At 44.7% G+C, this 16,298-nt stretch overlaps 1 protein-coding gene across 1 annotated transcript; it reads right to left on the minus strand.

Annotated features, from left to right (window-relative positions):
• Positions 1–11,211: 11,211 nt before the first annotated feature.
• SMIM36 (small integral membrane protein 36) lies at positions 11,212–11,475 on the minus strand. The gene has a single exon (XM_089673440.1). The coding sequence runs from the start codon at positions 11,473–11,475 to the stop codon at positions 11,212–11,214; it is 264 nt and encodes an 87-aa protein (XP_089529566.1).
• Between the last annotated feature and the right edge of the window lie 4,823 nt (positions 11,476–16,298).

Below are 16,298 nucleotides of genomic sequence, written 5' to 3' on the forward strand. Positions count from 1 at the left end.
GAAGGTTTTACACTATGGAGAGGCTCTCTTCCCTTTTTGCCTTATATGAAATTTCATACTATGAGGATCATTTATACCCTGTTGGCATGTTCCTGGTTTACTGTTGAGGCTACTGTGGGAGTATCTTTTTGACACTGGAGGATATTATACAAGCACTCTTTGACCATTCTTATTGCAAGATGGTCAATAGGAGCTGGTAAGTGTGTATCCCATTACCACTTCGGGTGGAGGTGTTGGGTAATGTCACTCTATGCCAGGGGCGGACTGACAACTCATTGGGCTCCCGGGCAATAAGGGATCATGGGGCCCCTGTGTCCTTGCCTAAACTCAAAAAAGCCTATGAAAAAGGTACCAGGGGCATCTCATGGGGCCCCCTACTGACCCCGGGCCCTTGGGCAGTGCCCGAGTTTCCAAATGGTCAGTCCGCCCCTGCTCCATGCTATTTGGAAGGAATTAATTTCCCATATTTTGAATTCTTTATGCATATGTGGTTTTATGTTTGTGGTATTTTTGTATAATTTGAACACTTGTAACACTAATTCAAGTTGAGAGCAATACAGTTTATTTAAGTTTCTTTCAGAAATATCAGACACAGCTTCTGTATAGAGAAAGAAGGGTTAGCCGCACATGGGAGGATTGATGAAATGTAACAGATAATTTATTGATCCATCAGAAACAAAGAGCACCAGGACATGTACAAAGCTGTTAACGCATTTCACACGATCGCGTGCTTATGCATAACAAAACTTTTGTTATGAATAAGCACATGATCGTGTGAAACGCGTTAACAGCTTTGTACATGTCCTGGTGCTCTTTGTATCTCATGGATCAATAAATTATCTGTTACATTTCATCAATCCTCTGGTGTGCGGCTAACCCTTCTTTCTCATTCCATTACTTGTCTTGGTTTGATGTGGATTGTTCACCTGAGCGGTAACTCCTCCATTTTTCTTATACAGCTTCTGTATAGAAATCATTGCAGAAAGCCAATAGTTAAAGTGGAGCTCCACCCAAAAGGGGATTTTATGCTTTAAGGACTTGTCCCCCACACCCTGTTAAGGATTGGCACCTTTGGGGAGTGGGTAGGAAAGCAGGCACCTGAAATTGACAGGTACCCCTTTCCACTTCCACTGCGATTGCCTAGGCAATTGGAATCAGTAGTTGTCCTCCCCTCCTCCCTCCCCGTGGTCTTCTGGGACACGTGACAGCTCCCTGAAGACTACGGGGCCATTCATAAAGCGCAGTGCTACTCGCAAGCCACAAGCTGTCACAGCCGGGTGCCCACACTGAAGATGCTGGCACTGGGAACACAGGGTGGTCAGTGAAACTGGCTGCGGGGGACACGCCACAGGATCGAGGAACAGGTGAGTATCCAATTTTTAAAAGTCAGAAGCTATAGTTTTTCTAGCTGCTGACTTTTATTTATTTTTTATTCTCACTGTGACTCCACTTTAAAGTTCTGGCCTTTCCTTCTATACCCTGTACAGTGCAATTCTGCCCCCCCCCCCCATACTGTGCCCTTCTGTCCCCCCATACTGTGCCCTTCTGCCCCCCCCCCCCCCATACTGTGCCCTTTGTGTTGAATAGTGTTTGATTTATGGCATATTTTCCCTGTTGTTTAAAATCTATTTTATTGAAACTACTAATACTGTACATATATGTTTGATTCTATCAACTATTTATACTTTAATTCTTGAGAGTAGGTACGTAAATTGAGGCAGACTGGTAGGGGCCCCAGTGCATTACTTTGCCCAGGGGCCCATGGTTCTATTAAGACAGCCCTCGCTAAAGCAGTAATATTTAGAAACAAAAAAAGCCATGCACTGTTTTACAACCACTGTAAAGCTGGCTAAACACTTTGATTTTTTTTTTTAACACTTGTTTGCTTTTCAAATTGTTAGTGGGAGTCAAATCTATATTGACGTGGACTGCAGTGGAAAGAAAATTTGAAGGAGCAGAATGGAAATTTTTTCTTGAATGACCAAATTTCTACCAGTGTATGGGGTTGTTTATTCAGTACAATACATTCTCTCCAAAACCAAATGCAAAAAAGTAAACAAAATTCTGAAACACACTCAATGGACCATTGTCATGCCATCTCATGTACTGAGAAATGTTCGTATGAACGTTCATTCAAAAATCTACTAGTGTATGGCCAGCTCAAAGTATAACTAAAGGCAAAACTTTTTTTCTAGTTATTGGATACAGTGGATAGGAATTAGACCCCATGGCCTGTTTTTATTGCTCTCTGTACCCCCCCCCCCCTTCTTGGTGAGATTTACCCTCTTTGTTTGTCCTGTTTATCATTGTCGCAGAAAGTGAAAGAGAAAATCCTAGATTCTTGGTTGTCGCCAGAACAAAATCTTCCAATGATATGACAACCATGGTTTTCCTCTCACTTCTTGCTTTGGCTACGGGACAGGAAGTGAAGGGAAATCTCCCCAATGAGGCACAGATGCCAAAAAAACCTAATAGGGGTTATAACCCCTATATGGGCAGCACAGTGGCTAAATGGTTAGCGCTTCCACCTGGCAGTACTAGAGTCATTGGTTTGAATCCCAACCACAGCACCTCCTGCCTGCAGTTTGCATGTTCTCCCTGTGCCTGCGTAGGTTTCCTCCAGGTACTCCAGTTTCCCACACTCCAAAGACATGCTGGTAGGTTAATTGGATCCTGTCTAAATTGTCCCTAGTATGTGTATGTATGAATGTGAGTTAGGGACCTTAGATTGTACACCCCTTGAGGGTTAGAGACTGATGTGAATGTACAATATAGAGTATATGTAAAGCGCTGCATAGATTGACAGTGATATATAAGTACCTGTAATAAATAAATAAACCCTCCCTTAGGCTGCTTATACACAGATCTGTTTTTATTCCGCTTTTGCGTTAAAAAATGTCGAAGAAAATGCATGATCATGTATTCCTATGGAACCATTCACACCGATCTGTTGCAGGTCCTGTGCATTTTTAAAAATTCTGCTTGCTGCAGGTTTGGTGTGGTAAAAAAAACTCACCAAAATGCACCTCCCCATTGAAATCAATGGACAACATGGCAAAAACGCATCAAAACACACCCTCATTGTGTTTGGTGTGGTTTTTGAGTCACATGTCCTGTAAAAAACACACAGCAATCACAGTAAATACTTGGCAAAAATGCATAAAAAGTAGCATTACTCGTCTATCTTAAATCTACTGCAGCGTTTATGTAAAAGTATTGAAAAAAAATCAGTGATGGAATACTATCTGTCTTTGCCAGACGCGTGCTAGTTCTTCCCCTTCCCTTTCCACTCTCTGATCCCTGACTGTCTTTAATGATCACATTATTCATCTTCTGTTTGTGCTGTTGCTGCATTTCAATCATTCCAGGCCCCTACTAGCACTGCCGGATAAATTCTCCATGGAGTCACAGAACATCTGTCGTACTTAGGAAAAGAAAACTTAGAGGTACAAGACATATTTCTATTATAGTGATGGTATCATGGTACTTATTTCCCTGGAATAGTTTTAAAATTACTTATTCCAGATATAAACTCGATCACTAAACTCTCATATAAGCTCATTGTAGTTTCAAAAGTCTACGTCAATATGTTTACATCTGCAATGTTCAAAACCATTTGAAGACCAAACCATTATATACTGCTCACAAATTAAAGGAACACTTTATAATCAGAGTCTACCATCAAGTCAATGAAACTCCTGGGATATGGATCTGGTCAGTTAAGTAGCAGAGGGGGTTGTCAATCAGTTTCAACTGCTCTAGTGTGAAATTAAAAACAGGTGCACTCAGGGGCAGACTGACCATTTGGAAACTCGGGCACTGCCTGAGGGCCCGGGGTCAGTAGGGGGCCCCATGAGATGCCCCTGGTATCTTATTCATAGGCTTTTTTGAGTTTGAGCAAGGACACAGGGGCCCCATGATCCCCTATTGCCCGGGGGCCCCATGAGTTGTCAGTCCGCCCCTGGGTGCACTAGATAGGCAACAATGAGACAACTGCCAAAACAGGAATGGTTTTACAGGTGGAGGCCACTGACATTTTTCCCCTATTTATCTTTTCTGACTGTTTTTCATTAGTTTTGCATTTTGCTAGTGTCAGTGTCGGGCGGGCGGTGATCGAGAAGGTGGTGGGGGAGGGGCAGACGTGTGCGGTCCCTGGAAGACGGATCTCTGATAATTAAATTTTTCTTAGGGATTTGGTTTATTATGCACAGAGCAATAACACGCCACTGGCAGTTGCAGGCTTTGACTTGGAGAAAGCGTACGATCGGGTGTCTCACTCCTTCCTGTTTACGGTACTAAAGAGTATGGGGATGCCGACGGATTTTGTTGAAATGGTGCGGTGTCTAAATAGGGGGATTAGTAGCAGAGTATTGGTGAACGGCAACCTGACGGAGCCGGTGTGGATTAGGTCAGGAGGGAGGCAGGGATGCCCGTTGTCCCCAATTGTATTCATATGTGTCATGGAACCACTATTGAGGCATGTGGAGAAAGACAAGGCTTTCAGAGGATTGTTTGTGCCCGGAAATAACGGGGAGCATGCAAAAATCATGTGCTACATGGATGATGCGGTTTTTCTGTGTAACTCTAAGAGGGATGTGCTGAGAGCAGAACTTCTGCTCAGCATCTTTGGCAGTGTATCCGGTCTGAGAGTCAATTGGGGGAAAAGTAAAGCATGTGCGTTGAGTGGATCTTGTGACCTATCAGGGTGTAAGGTGGAGGTAGTGGAAGAAATAAAGGTGTTGGGGGTGGTATTTAACAGGAGTTTGACGTGTCAAAAAAATGCAGAGGAAGGTGTGGAAAGGATGGAAAGAAAGTTGAGTTTCTGGAAACTGAGGAGCCTGACTTTGTCCGGAAAAACCTTGATCGTGAAAGCTGTGATCTTACCGTTATTGGTGTATTTTGGTGTAGTCTTCGGCCTTAACAAACGACTTACCCAGCGGGTGACAAGGAGTCTGTTCATATTCTTCTGGGGTTCCAAGATGGAGAGAGTGGCAAGGTCAGAACGAGCTGGGGGGTATGGATTTCCAAACATTGACTTGTTCTTGAAGGTACAGTGGTGGATGACACATTGTAAGACTTTCATGGGTGGAGGGAAGGTTGCGAGCCTCATGAGGTTCTTGATTGGACGGCCCGTGGTAACGTGGGGTTGGTGCGAGCAGGATCTGAGAAGGCCATGGTCCTTGGTGTCGCCAGCATACTATATTGGCATGAAGGAGTTTTATGACAGGAATGGTTTGAGAGAGTTGGGGGTGGGTGCCTTGAAAAAAGAGATGCTGTGGAAATGGTTGAGGAGAGGGGAGGTGGTGGCTAATATAAGTGGATTAAGTTCTAAGTATGCGGAAAAGTGCTGGAAGAATTTGGGAATTTTGGGAGTGACAAATAGGCAGAAGGAGATTGCATGGTCGATGTTACACAATTGTCTGACTACGTGTGCTTTCCTGAAAATGATGGATTTGGTGAGAAGTGAGAGGTGCCCGAGGGAAGGATGTGGAGGGTGTGAAACGACGAGGCACGTATTTTGGGAATGTGGCTTTGCCAAGGACATGTGGAGGCGGTTGGATGGCTTCGTGCGGAGAGTGGTGGGAACCAGGAGAGTGTCCTTTGAGTCTGGAGTATTGGGGTTGGTGGAGGGGGACAAGGATGTGAGGAGGAAAATGCATGTCATTTCAGCTGTGGTAAAGGAAGTGCTGTGGGATGCGAGGTGCATTCTGTATAGGAAGAAGGTGGTGCTGACGGAGGAGGATTGTGTGAGGTGGTGCGGTGCTAAGATGTGGTACATGCTTGCTGTGGAAAGGAGGAGGTTGGGGAAGGAGGAGGCTGATAGATTGTGGGACGTGGATGGGTGGAAGGAAGGGGGGGGGGGTTTGGATGTAATGTATAATATTTTAATTGTGTGTTTTTTTTATACTTCTTTCGCTAGTATGATGCAAGGAACATGAACTGGTGGTTGGTTGTGTACAGCCCGGGTTTATGATTCAGTCTGACAGCGAAAAGAAAAAAAAAAATCTGCTCCTTTGTGCAAGGAGGAACAGGATGAGCATTGACAGAGCCTCCAGCAGGTCACTGGTATGAATGTCTCTGACCAAACAATCAGAAACAGACTTCCTCTAGTGGACGCTATGCTCACTGCCCGATACCATAGAGCTTGATTGGCATTTGCTATTGAACACCAGAATTGGAAGGTCTGCCACTGGCACCCTGTGCTTTTCACTGATTAGAGCAGGTTCACTCTGAGCACATGTGACAGACATGAAAGGGTCTGGATAAGCCGTGAAGAAGGTTATGCTGCCTGTAACATCGTTCAGCATGACCGTTTTGGTGGAGGGTCAGTGATGGTCTGGGGAGGCATATCCACGGAGGGACGCACAGACCTCTACAGACTAGACAATGGCACCCTGACTGCCATTAGGTATTGGGATGAAATCCTTTGATCCATTGTCAGAACCTACACTGGTGCAGTGGGTCCTGGGTTCCATCTGTTGCATGACAATGCCTGGCCTCATGTGGCGAGAGTATGCAGGCAGTTCCTGGAAGATGAAGGAATTGATAACATTGAATGGCCCCCAAGCTCGCCTGATCTAAATCCAATAGAATACCTCTGGGATATCATGTTTCGGTCCATCCGCCGCTGCCAGGTTGTGCCTCAGACTGTCCAGGAGCTCAGAGATACCCTGGTCCAGATCTAGGAGAAACACCCCAGGACACCATCCGTTGTCTCATTAGGAGCCTCCCACGAAGTTGTCAGGCATGCATACAAGCATGTGGGAGCCATACAATCTACTGAGTACCATTTTGAGTTGTTGCAATGAAATTTCAGGAAAATGGACTACCCTGCTGCATCATTTTTTCACTTTGATTTTTGGGGTGTCTTTGAATTCAGTCCTCTGTAGATTGATCATTTTCATTTCCATCAAACGATGGGGAATCCATACATTCCTAACACATCACCCCGTCCATATCAGTATAGACATCCAGCAGGAGATTTTTCCCCATTGAGATCTGATGTGTTTTCAAAGTGTTCCTTTAATTTTTTGAGCAGTGTAGCAGAGGCCCTAGAGAATGAATTCGGTATTTGCACAGCAGTCTTTCAAACTCAATTTATTTGGGAAAAAAATAAACTTTTTTGAATTTCAATGCAAAAAAACCCACAATACATAACCCAATCTTTTTCTGTAAAATATAAAAGAGTTATATCGAGTAAATAGATACCAAACATGCTACATTTAAAATTGTGCACGCTTGTGCAACGGCGACAAACAACATTAAATATAGGTGACACTTTAAAAGCCTTTACAGGTTACTTTAGATTTAAAGAGGGATCTGGTACTAGAATTATTGCCCATGATCTGACGTTCGTGGTGATACTTCACATGTGTGGGCCGATCGCTGTTTGCGTGCGTGCAGGACCAAAGCGCGCATTCACCTTTGTGTGCGAGCACGAGGGAATGAGAGAATTTTAATTTTTTTTAAATATTAATTTTTTTTTACACTGTTGCTTTTTTTTTTTTATCACTTTTATTGCTGACACAAGGAATTTAAACATCCCTTGTGACAGCAATAGGCATGTGAAAGGTACTGTTTATGGAGGAATCTGGGGTCAAGTAGACCCCAAATCTCTCCTCTACACTTAAAAGTATCTGCAAACAAAAAAACAGAGAGTGCACCAGTCTAGTGCATTATCCAAAGATCAATTTATTAAAAATAGCATAAAAAATATTCACTTGTGGTGACACTGGTTCTGTGAGCATTCACGAATATGTTTGTAAGTATTTTTTTTATCCTATTTTTAATAAATTGATCCTTGGCTAATGCACTATGCCCAGTGAGCTCTCTATTTATTTGTTTGCAGTTGCCACGTCGGACCCCCCCAGTCGTTTGTGCGAGCAGCAAAGCCTATCATTTCCGTTGGTCTACTTCCATCATTTATTTCCATGTGGTACAGTCAGGAGAGTGGCCTGTAGTTCTTCTCAATAATGCGCAGGAGATTTTTTACTATTACACTTAAAAGTATTCCAAAGCACCAAGATCTGTGTTTTTTAATGCCTTTAAGTTTTCTAAAATGGCACCATTTACATCTGGGTACAGGTCACTGCTTCCGGGTTTCCATAGCGGAGAGACGATCAAAGCCGCTCCTGGTTTTGTTCAGTTGTTCCACCAGGTGGAGGAGGAACTTGATGTTTGCTTGAGTGTCCAGGTGGGACAGGAGAGCCAGAGCAGGCGGCAAAAGGTGGTGGGGGAATGTCCCCTCCCGCTGCTTGTAATAGTGATCGAGTGGCTAGTTAGCTGCTCTGATCACTATTTCAAGAGAGGTGACCCCCAGCTCTAAAAGACTGTATAACTGAAGGAATCATCCCACTATACCTACTCAAACTCCAGCGAGGTACGGGAGCTCAAATGGTTAAATAATAGCTTGTGACCCTGCCATGAAGGTCCTTGTTCAGGTACTTTCTGTAACAAGGTGACAACACTCTGTCACTGTCTCCCGATTGTGCACCTGCGTTGTCACTTTCTCATGTGGGTTTCCAGTGGAAGCTACAAGTGGCCCTTCCAATACACCTTAGACATGCATGGTCCCCTGTTATCATATTTAGGAAATCTGGCCTGAAAAATGCCATGAATCCATTGCTGGAGCCAGGGGCGGACTGACAAGTCATGGGGCCCCTGGGCAATAGGGGATCATGGGGCCCCTGTGTCCTTGCCCAAACTCAAAAAAGCCTATGAAAAAGGTATCAGGGGCATCTCATGGGGCCCTCTACTGACCTCGGGCCCTCGGACAGTGCCCGAGTTTCCAAATGGCCAGTCTGCCCCTGGCTGGAGTACATGTACTGTTCACGTGAAGTGGCTGCAAAGAGGTGGTAGGAGATTAGCAGCACTGAGATGCAACAAATAACAAAAAAAGTTGAAAGCAAATTTTTTTATTTTCATTATGGGTGCATTAGGAAAATAAATGTCATTCAGTTTGGGGTTACAACTATTGTAAAGGTTATTTTTGTTTTAATATGTTTTATACAATTTTTAATTACTTCTATAAAATCTTTGTTTTACTTTTTTAGAGCCTTCTTTTAAAAATCAACATTTCTTACAGGGTCCATTCATGATACTGAAATTGCTGAGCGTTCTAGGATTTTTAAACAAAGAGCACAGCAGTATCTTTTACCTTTTAGATCTTTTTCTAACTGAAAGTCTTTATACAGCCATACAGAGGAACAAAAGAGGAGCAGAGAAGGCTCCCTCTCTTCTGACTCATTTGGCTGTATGTGTGTGATGAATCAAATAAAAAAAAAAAGTATTTTCTAAAATTAATTTACTCTGCAGGAAAGTTCAACCTGAAAAGTGCTTGCAGGCAAACTTAAATTTTACCTTCTGTGATTGGCCATTATTTTTTCTTAATATGTAATACTAGGAAACAAAATGTCAGTTCCCATGAGGCCATGGAAGATTTCAATTCTTGCATTCACTTTCAGGGTTAAGGGCTTGTTCATAAGTGCGGCAGCCCTTGCTGCCCCTCTGAAAAGCAATTCCATGTGTACAACCCTGAGTAGCTGCATGACCTTGTTTAGTTGGGCATTCAATGGGATAGGGGGATAAAAACATGGCTCAATCCCCTGGTTTTACCACAGGCTAGCTCCATGTGTGGGATAATTTTTAGGGTTAGGTTTCTGCAAGGTTCAGGGTTCACTCTTTAAGTTTACAGTCAGGTTATTTTTTTAGGGCTGACAAATGATATATTACTGTGCTCTCCCCCTGTGGTCAGGGCCGTCTTAATAGCATTGTGGGCCCCTGGGCAAAGTAATGCACTGGGGCCCCTAGTAGCTTGTCTCAATTTACACACCTATTCTCAAGAATGAAAGTATAAATAGTTGATAGAATTAAATATATATTTATTAGTATTTTCAATAACATTGATTTTAAAGAATAAGTAAACATGTCATAAAGTAAACACTAATCAACCCAAAAGGCACAGTATGGGGGGGGGGGGGGGTCTGATGGGCACAATACTGGAATCTGGAGGGCACATCTGGGATGCTTCCTGGGACAGCTTAGTAAAAGGAGTGACTGTCCCGGCAAACCCGGGACAGTTGGCAAGTATAGTGATTGCAAGACTATCGTGGGGCACCCATGCACCTGGGGCCCCTGGGCAGTGGTACCCATGCATTAAGACAGCCCTGCCTGTGGGTGACCCCATCCAGATCACATCCACTTTCTTGGTGACCCCCCACCCTAATTATGCGAGGAATCACCCATTTGTGGACTCCCAGTCCCTGAGACACTGTCATCCTGTTCCACGTGCCACATATATCATATCTTTCTAGGCAGTCCCATCTCGATTACGTCTACTTTTCTTGGTAGCCCCACCAAAATCACACCCACTTTCTTGGTGCCCCCAACCCTAATTATGCAGGAATCACCCATTTTCAAAAGCCTAGTCCCTGAGGCACTGTCATCCTTGCCCCCGGCTTACACATGTGTCCTCCTTCTGGGTGGTCCCACCTTGATTACGTCTACTTTCTGGGTGGCCCCACCCAAATCACACCCACTTTCAGGGTGCTCCAATGCTCATTATGCATGAACCATCCCCCTTGGAGGCCTGGATCCCCTCATTTACACCCTTTTTTTGCATTACTACACATGCTCAGTAACTCAAGTGTAATGCTGTGACCAGGGGCGGACTGACCATTTATAAACTCGGGCACTGCCCGAGGGCCCGGGGTCAGTAGGGGGTCCCATGAGATGCCCCTGGTACCATTTTCATAGGCTTTTTTGAGTTTGGGCAAGGACACAGGGGCCCCATGATCCCCTATTGCCTGGGGGCCCCATGAGTTGTCAGTCTGCCCCTGGCTGTGACGTCAAGATCAAGAGCATCAAGATATGAGACTGTACATTTATGCATTAACCACATAGGAAGAAAACAAAATGCCAGCTGATAGTGTTCTTCAATGACAGGAAGCCAGTGGTATGCTGAAAAATACCCCCTCCTCTACTAGAACATCTTCAGTTAAAATATCATTTGTTGTGGTAATCAGTCATAAAAATGTATAATGGCCCTTGGGGATCCTCTTTAGAAGTTTCTACCTATTAAGTTGATGCATGGGTCAATCCAGCACAGCAATGCCCCCAGCACAATTGCCCCATGTACTCACTTGTTGGTCCTGAAAGTCAGCATTGTGAAGATCCAACTTGCCTGAGTCATACAAATGCCCGATAATCTCTTTAGACAACTGTAATTTTCTTCTCCAGCACGCCGGTTTTGTTCTGATAGGCCTTGCCCCACGTAGCACTTTGCTGCATTACCACCAAGCGGATGGGCGAGCGGTTCTCCGGCACGGTCTCTGGGGCATACTCCTTACTGGGGTCCCGACCCCGACAGTCATAAAGCACACAAGACACCAGAAAGACCAGCAGGAGGATGACATAACTAGCTACCAGGATAATTAAGTTCAGTGTCACGGGGTCAATTTCTAAGTAAAACTCCATTGCGGCCCATATTCCGCCCTGGAGCGAGGAAGACGGCTGTCTGGGAGACCCCTGTGGTCCGGGGGAAGCAAGGAGCAGGGGGTGAATGGATGGGAATGGACGCTCAGGATTGTGCGGTAAAAATACATTTAATCCTCTACACTCATTTCTAGGCTGCATGATTAAAGCGGCTCAGTTTAATAACTTAATCCCGGCCTTTGAAGACCACGGTGGAGATGCACTTTCCTGATTGTGGCAAAAGCACCGTCATATCACCCGTCAAAGCTGATTAAATATGGGATTGTCTACCACATTCATTTTCTGATTATTTAAGAGTGATTGGACGGTGACCCTGCAAGGTGAATGGGGGAGGGGTTATCGTATTTGAATATTTTTGCAACTGAAACCCGGCGGAGAATTGTTGAAATTTCCAGAGTATGGCTAAAAGTTGATTTCAAAATTGTGACCCTTAAATTCTCCAATTATGGTAAATCCAATTCTGGGGTCATCAGCAGGGGTGGACTGACCATTTGGAAACACGGGCACTGCCTGAGGGCCCGGGGTCAGTAGGGGGCCCCATGAGATGCCCCTGGTACCTTTTTCATAGGCTTTTTTAAGTTTGGGAAAGGATACAGGGGCCCCATAATTCCCTAGGGGCCCCATGAGTTGTCAGTCCACCCCTGGTCACCAGGCAACTTGCACAACTTTCTTTCTCAGATATACCACCAAAAGTCAAAATGAGTAAAAAGATTAAAGAGCTGTTTCTGGTCTCCAGCTCACTGGGGCAGCAGGCAACATGAAACAGCTACATATGAAATTCTTGGGAGGATTCATGGGATAAAACTGATAAAAATTAGTTAAAATACCTCCCTGCAAGACGTGAACGCACCTAAAGTGGTTGTAAACCCTTCCATATACCCAGTGAAGTGACTGGCCTCAGGTGAGACACAGAGATGAAACAAATCCTCCTACAGAAGTTGTACCTGTTTATCTATAGCCTTCTCTTCTCTATAGCTGTTCAAAGTGCTGAATTCATAAAGCTTGTCTGAGAGTTCAGAAAAAAGGGGGGCGGAGAGCTGAAGTCACACACTGCAGACCTCAGTGAGGAGAGCTCTGAGAGCTGATTGGAGGGAAGAGACACACCCCCTCAGCACAGCACACAGAAACAGAGCTGAGGCTGTCAATCACAGGCTGTGTGCTGGAGGCCCCTGCCCTGTTACCATATTTCTCTTGGTGTTAGGAAAACGTGTCTGAAGTGATTCATGCTCGTAGCAGAGGAATGAAGCAGCAGACAGAAATGACACTTAGTACTCTGGATTGAGACAAGTACACACTATAGAGGGATATGCTTTGTTCATATTTCATATCTGAGGTTTACAACCACTTTAATACTTAACTGTTAAAGGTCCTGCACCAACACTTTCTTGTGAGTGCTGAGCTTTGGGCCTCTTCATTGGCTGGCGTGGGATGATGTCAATCCTGCACGTGTGCAGCAGGCCATCATCCTGGCACTTCACGGGTATATGGAAGGGTTTACAACCACTTTAAGCCTAGGTTCACACATATGTGGTGCCAAATCACTGTGTTTTCAGTTAGCAGTTGCAGTCTGATCCCCTGCGCTTGCCAGTCACCGCTGTAGCTGCTTCCATCTTCACCTGGTCTTCCTTCTGGGTTCACAGGCAGTATAAATTGACTTGCCGCGGTGATGTCACTCCTGCGCATGAGCACGCGAGTCACTGTTTGCGGCACAGGGCTCTGAAGGAATGGCAAGGGTATGCCATTCCTTCAAAGTGCATGCGTCGCTGACATCACCTGGACCCTGCATTCACTATATCCGGTCTCCCAGGACCCTGCATTCACTATATCTGGTCTCCCACAGTACACACAACATGGAAATGCAATTATTTTAGTAGATATAAACTGCTAAATACCTTTTCTCATTAGCAGTTAGAGCAGTCTTGTGACTTCTAGCAGTGTCCAGCCGAGCACATGTCAAAGCCTGTAGGAGGAGTTTTCATTCAGCTCTAGGAAGATGCAGGACCCCTGACCTCTGTCTGGACAGTGCTGACTGGCCCTGTGCGGATCACATGCACTCTCCCAAGAAAAAAACCCCACCCTTGCAATACACACCATACTGAGCATGTGCAGAGTGACTCCACAAGATATGCCCTATCAGGAGATAAGAGGGGGACACTGAAAGAAGGGGAGGATCAGGGAAAACAAGATCAAACAGTGTTTTTACATGAAGAAATTGTGAAGTGGCGAGCGAGCGACCAGATATGATTGTCTATCCTATTATGTCTAGATGGATGTTTGATGTCTATTGTTTCCTCTACTATGGTTGTGAACGTATACAGTAGGTCAAATAGATCTTTGTTAGGTTATACCTATATATCCTTCTCAAGCATTTAACAGGTAAAATTGCCCAAAGTTAACCTCAACCCATTGAATTATGATCTCTTCATATCTTCCGTTAAATTTAATTAATCTCTTTTTTGTCTATCCCATTATGCCTAGATGATATTTGATGCCCATTATATCCTCTACAACTGTTTTGGACGTGTAGGCCAATTTAGATAATTTTTAGGTCATTTTCTCCTAGCTCTGTGAGTTTTCACATCCAGGGTGAGCAATTGAGTCCCATATATATGTGTATATATTTGATTAAATACTCTGTATTGGATATATTAAAGTTGTTTGGTAATTGAACAATTTTCCCTTGATATACCTTTAGACTGCTTTGGCGGTAGAAATTTCCTCAAAAAATCTTCCCTGAAGAAGCCCGTGAGGGCGAAACATGTAGGGAGTAACTACAATTACATAACCAAGTTTGAATCTCAGTTGTATTCTTAGAACTAAAATTGTTTTTATGTTTCTGTATTTTTTCCTTTCTTAAGTTTTTTACAAAAATACGAAATAAAAATGATATAACTTTTTAATGTTTGATATTCATGTTCATGCACCCTGAAAGTCCCATCTTCTCTATTGAAAATTAGTGTTTTTGCATATTGCAGAGGATTAACCCCTTAGGTTCCACAGTGAGTATAACAAGCATGCTTTACTGCATATACAGACTGATTTTACTGTTGTGGGTTTAGTAACACTTTAAAAGTGGCATCTTTGTTGTCAGTGTGCATGTGGCCTAAAGCAAAACTAAGCCTAACAATTTAAAGTTGTTAGGCTTTACATGTTGTGAGAAGGCAGTCTCTTCTGCAATAAACCTACGCCTACCTGGTCGCAGGGCTGGATCTAGGGTGGGTGCTATCATGGGCTGTGCCCCCCAGATTTTAGCTGTGCCCCTACTAGGTTTCTGAGAGTGCATCCACTAATCCATAAGTCAGTCTGATGCAGACTGTTGATGTAAGGAGGCACTCTTATGGTCACAATCCATGTAATGGGGAACTCTGATGGAGACACCTGATGAAAGGGGGCACTCTGATGGAGACATCTGATGAAAGGGGGCACTCTGATGGAGACATCTGATGAAAGGGGACACTCTGATGGAGACACCTGAAGTAACGGAGATCTCTGATGGAAACACCTGATGGAAGTGGGATTCTGATGGGGACATCTGATGTAAGGGGGACTCTGATGGGGAAACCTGATGTAAGCGGGACTCTGATGGGGACACCTGATGTAAGGGGGGACACTGATGGGGACATCTGATGTAAGGGGGAACTCTTTTAGGGACATCTGATGTAAGGGAAACTCTGATAGGAGCCTGATGTAAAGGGGGGCTCTGATGGGGACCTGGAAGTAAGGTGGGCTCTGATGGGGACCAGATGTGAAGGGGGCTCCTAATTTGGACTGTGATGTATGGGGGACTCAGATGGGGACTGTGATGTTATGGGGACCTTGATGGGGACATTGATGTAAGGGGGCACTCTAATGGGGACACCTGATGTTAGGGGGCACTCTGATGGGTACACTTGATATAAGGGGGTAATCTGATGGGGACACTTGATATAAGGGGGCACTCTGATGGGGACCTGATATAAATGGGGACTCTGATGAGGACTCCTAATATAAAGGGGGACTCTGACAGGGCCATCTGATATAAGGGGGCATAGGTTCTTTTTAATCACCGTAATCTAAAACAGTCTAATACATTCTAGTGTTTCCCAAGTTGTGACACTGTGACAGACTGTCAGTGTCTCATACAGTGTTGACATTATGCCCCCTGACGTTTTCTTACTACACCCCCAGATCGAATCAGGCAAGATCTGGCCCTGCCTGGTCGGCACGGGATGATGTCACTGCTGTGCATGCGCAGCAGATAGTCATTCTGGTTCACAGTGATCCCTGGAATGTAAACTGAGTTGGGCATGCACAGCCCAGCTTACAGCGGCCAGCCCGATCCCTACGTGCCAGAATGACTAGCTCCTATGCACGTGCAGGAGTGACGTCATCCCACGCCGCACACAGGAGAACTTGCAACAAGGCGATGGACCATTGGAAAGGTAAGTATTGATCCCTTTAGTTCTGCTTTAACTGTCCAAAACAGTTACATTCAAGGCATGCCATTACTGGTAAATTTCACAGTTGCTTGTGCTCTCAACCGAACTGTCAAGCCATCAACTGGCTGGTGTCATAACTGATCACACGTGCAGCACTTTGGCAACTGAGGATCAAGCATGGATGAGCAAGGTATTGCTCTATCACTGGCACTTTACATTTTAAAATGAGGCCTAGCATGCCAAAGCTGGACAGGGAGCGGTGCATGGAAAGCAAGTAAGTGTTCTTCCTCCATTTTTGTAGCAATCAGGGGCGGACTGACAACTCATGGGGCCCCCCGGGCAATAGGGGATCATGGGGTCCCTGTGTCCTTGCCCAAACTTAAAAAG

The sequence above is a fragment of the Staurois parvus genome, unplaced genomic scaffold, assembly GCF_062004578.1.
Source record: "Staurois parvus isolate SC_StPar_1 unplaced genomic scaffold, SC_StPar_1.0 ptg000137l, whole genome shotgun sequence".
Lineage (NCBI taxonomy): Eukaryota > Metazoa > Chordata > Amphibia > Anura > Ranidae > Staurois > Staurois parvus.

Bases quoted from the DNA above. Each gene is read 5' to 3' on its own strand.
- SMIM36 (XM_089673440.1), bottom strand. From the start codon at position 11,475: ATGGAGTTTTACTTAGAAATTGACCCCGTGACACTGAACTTAATTATC.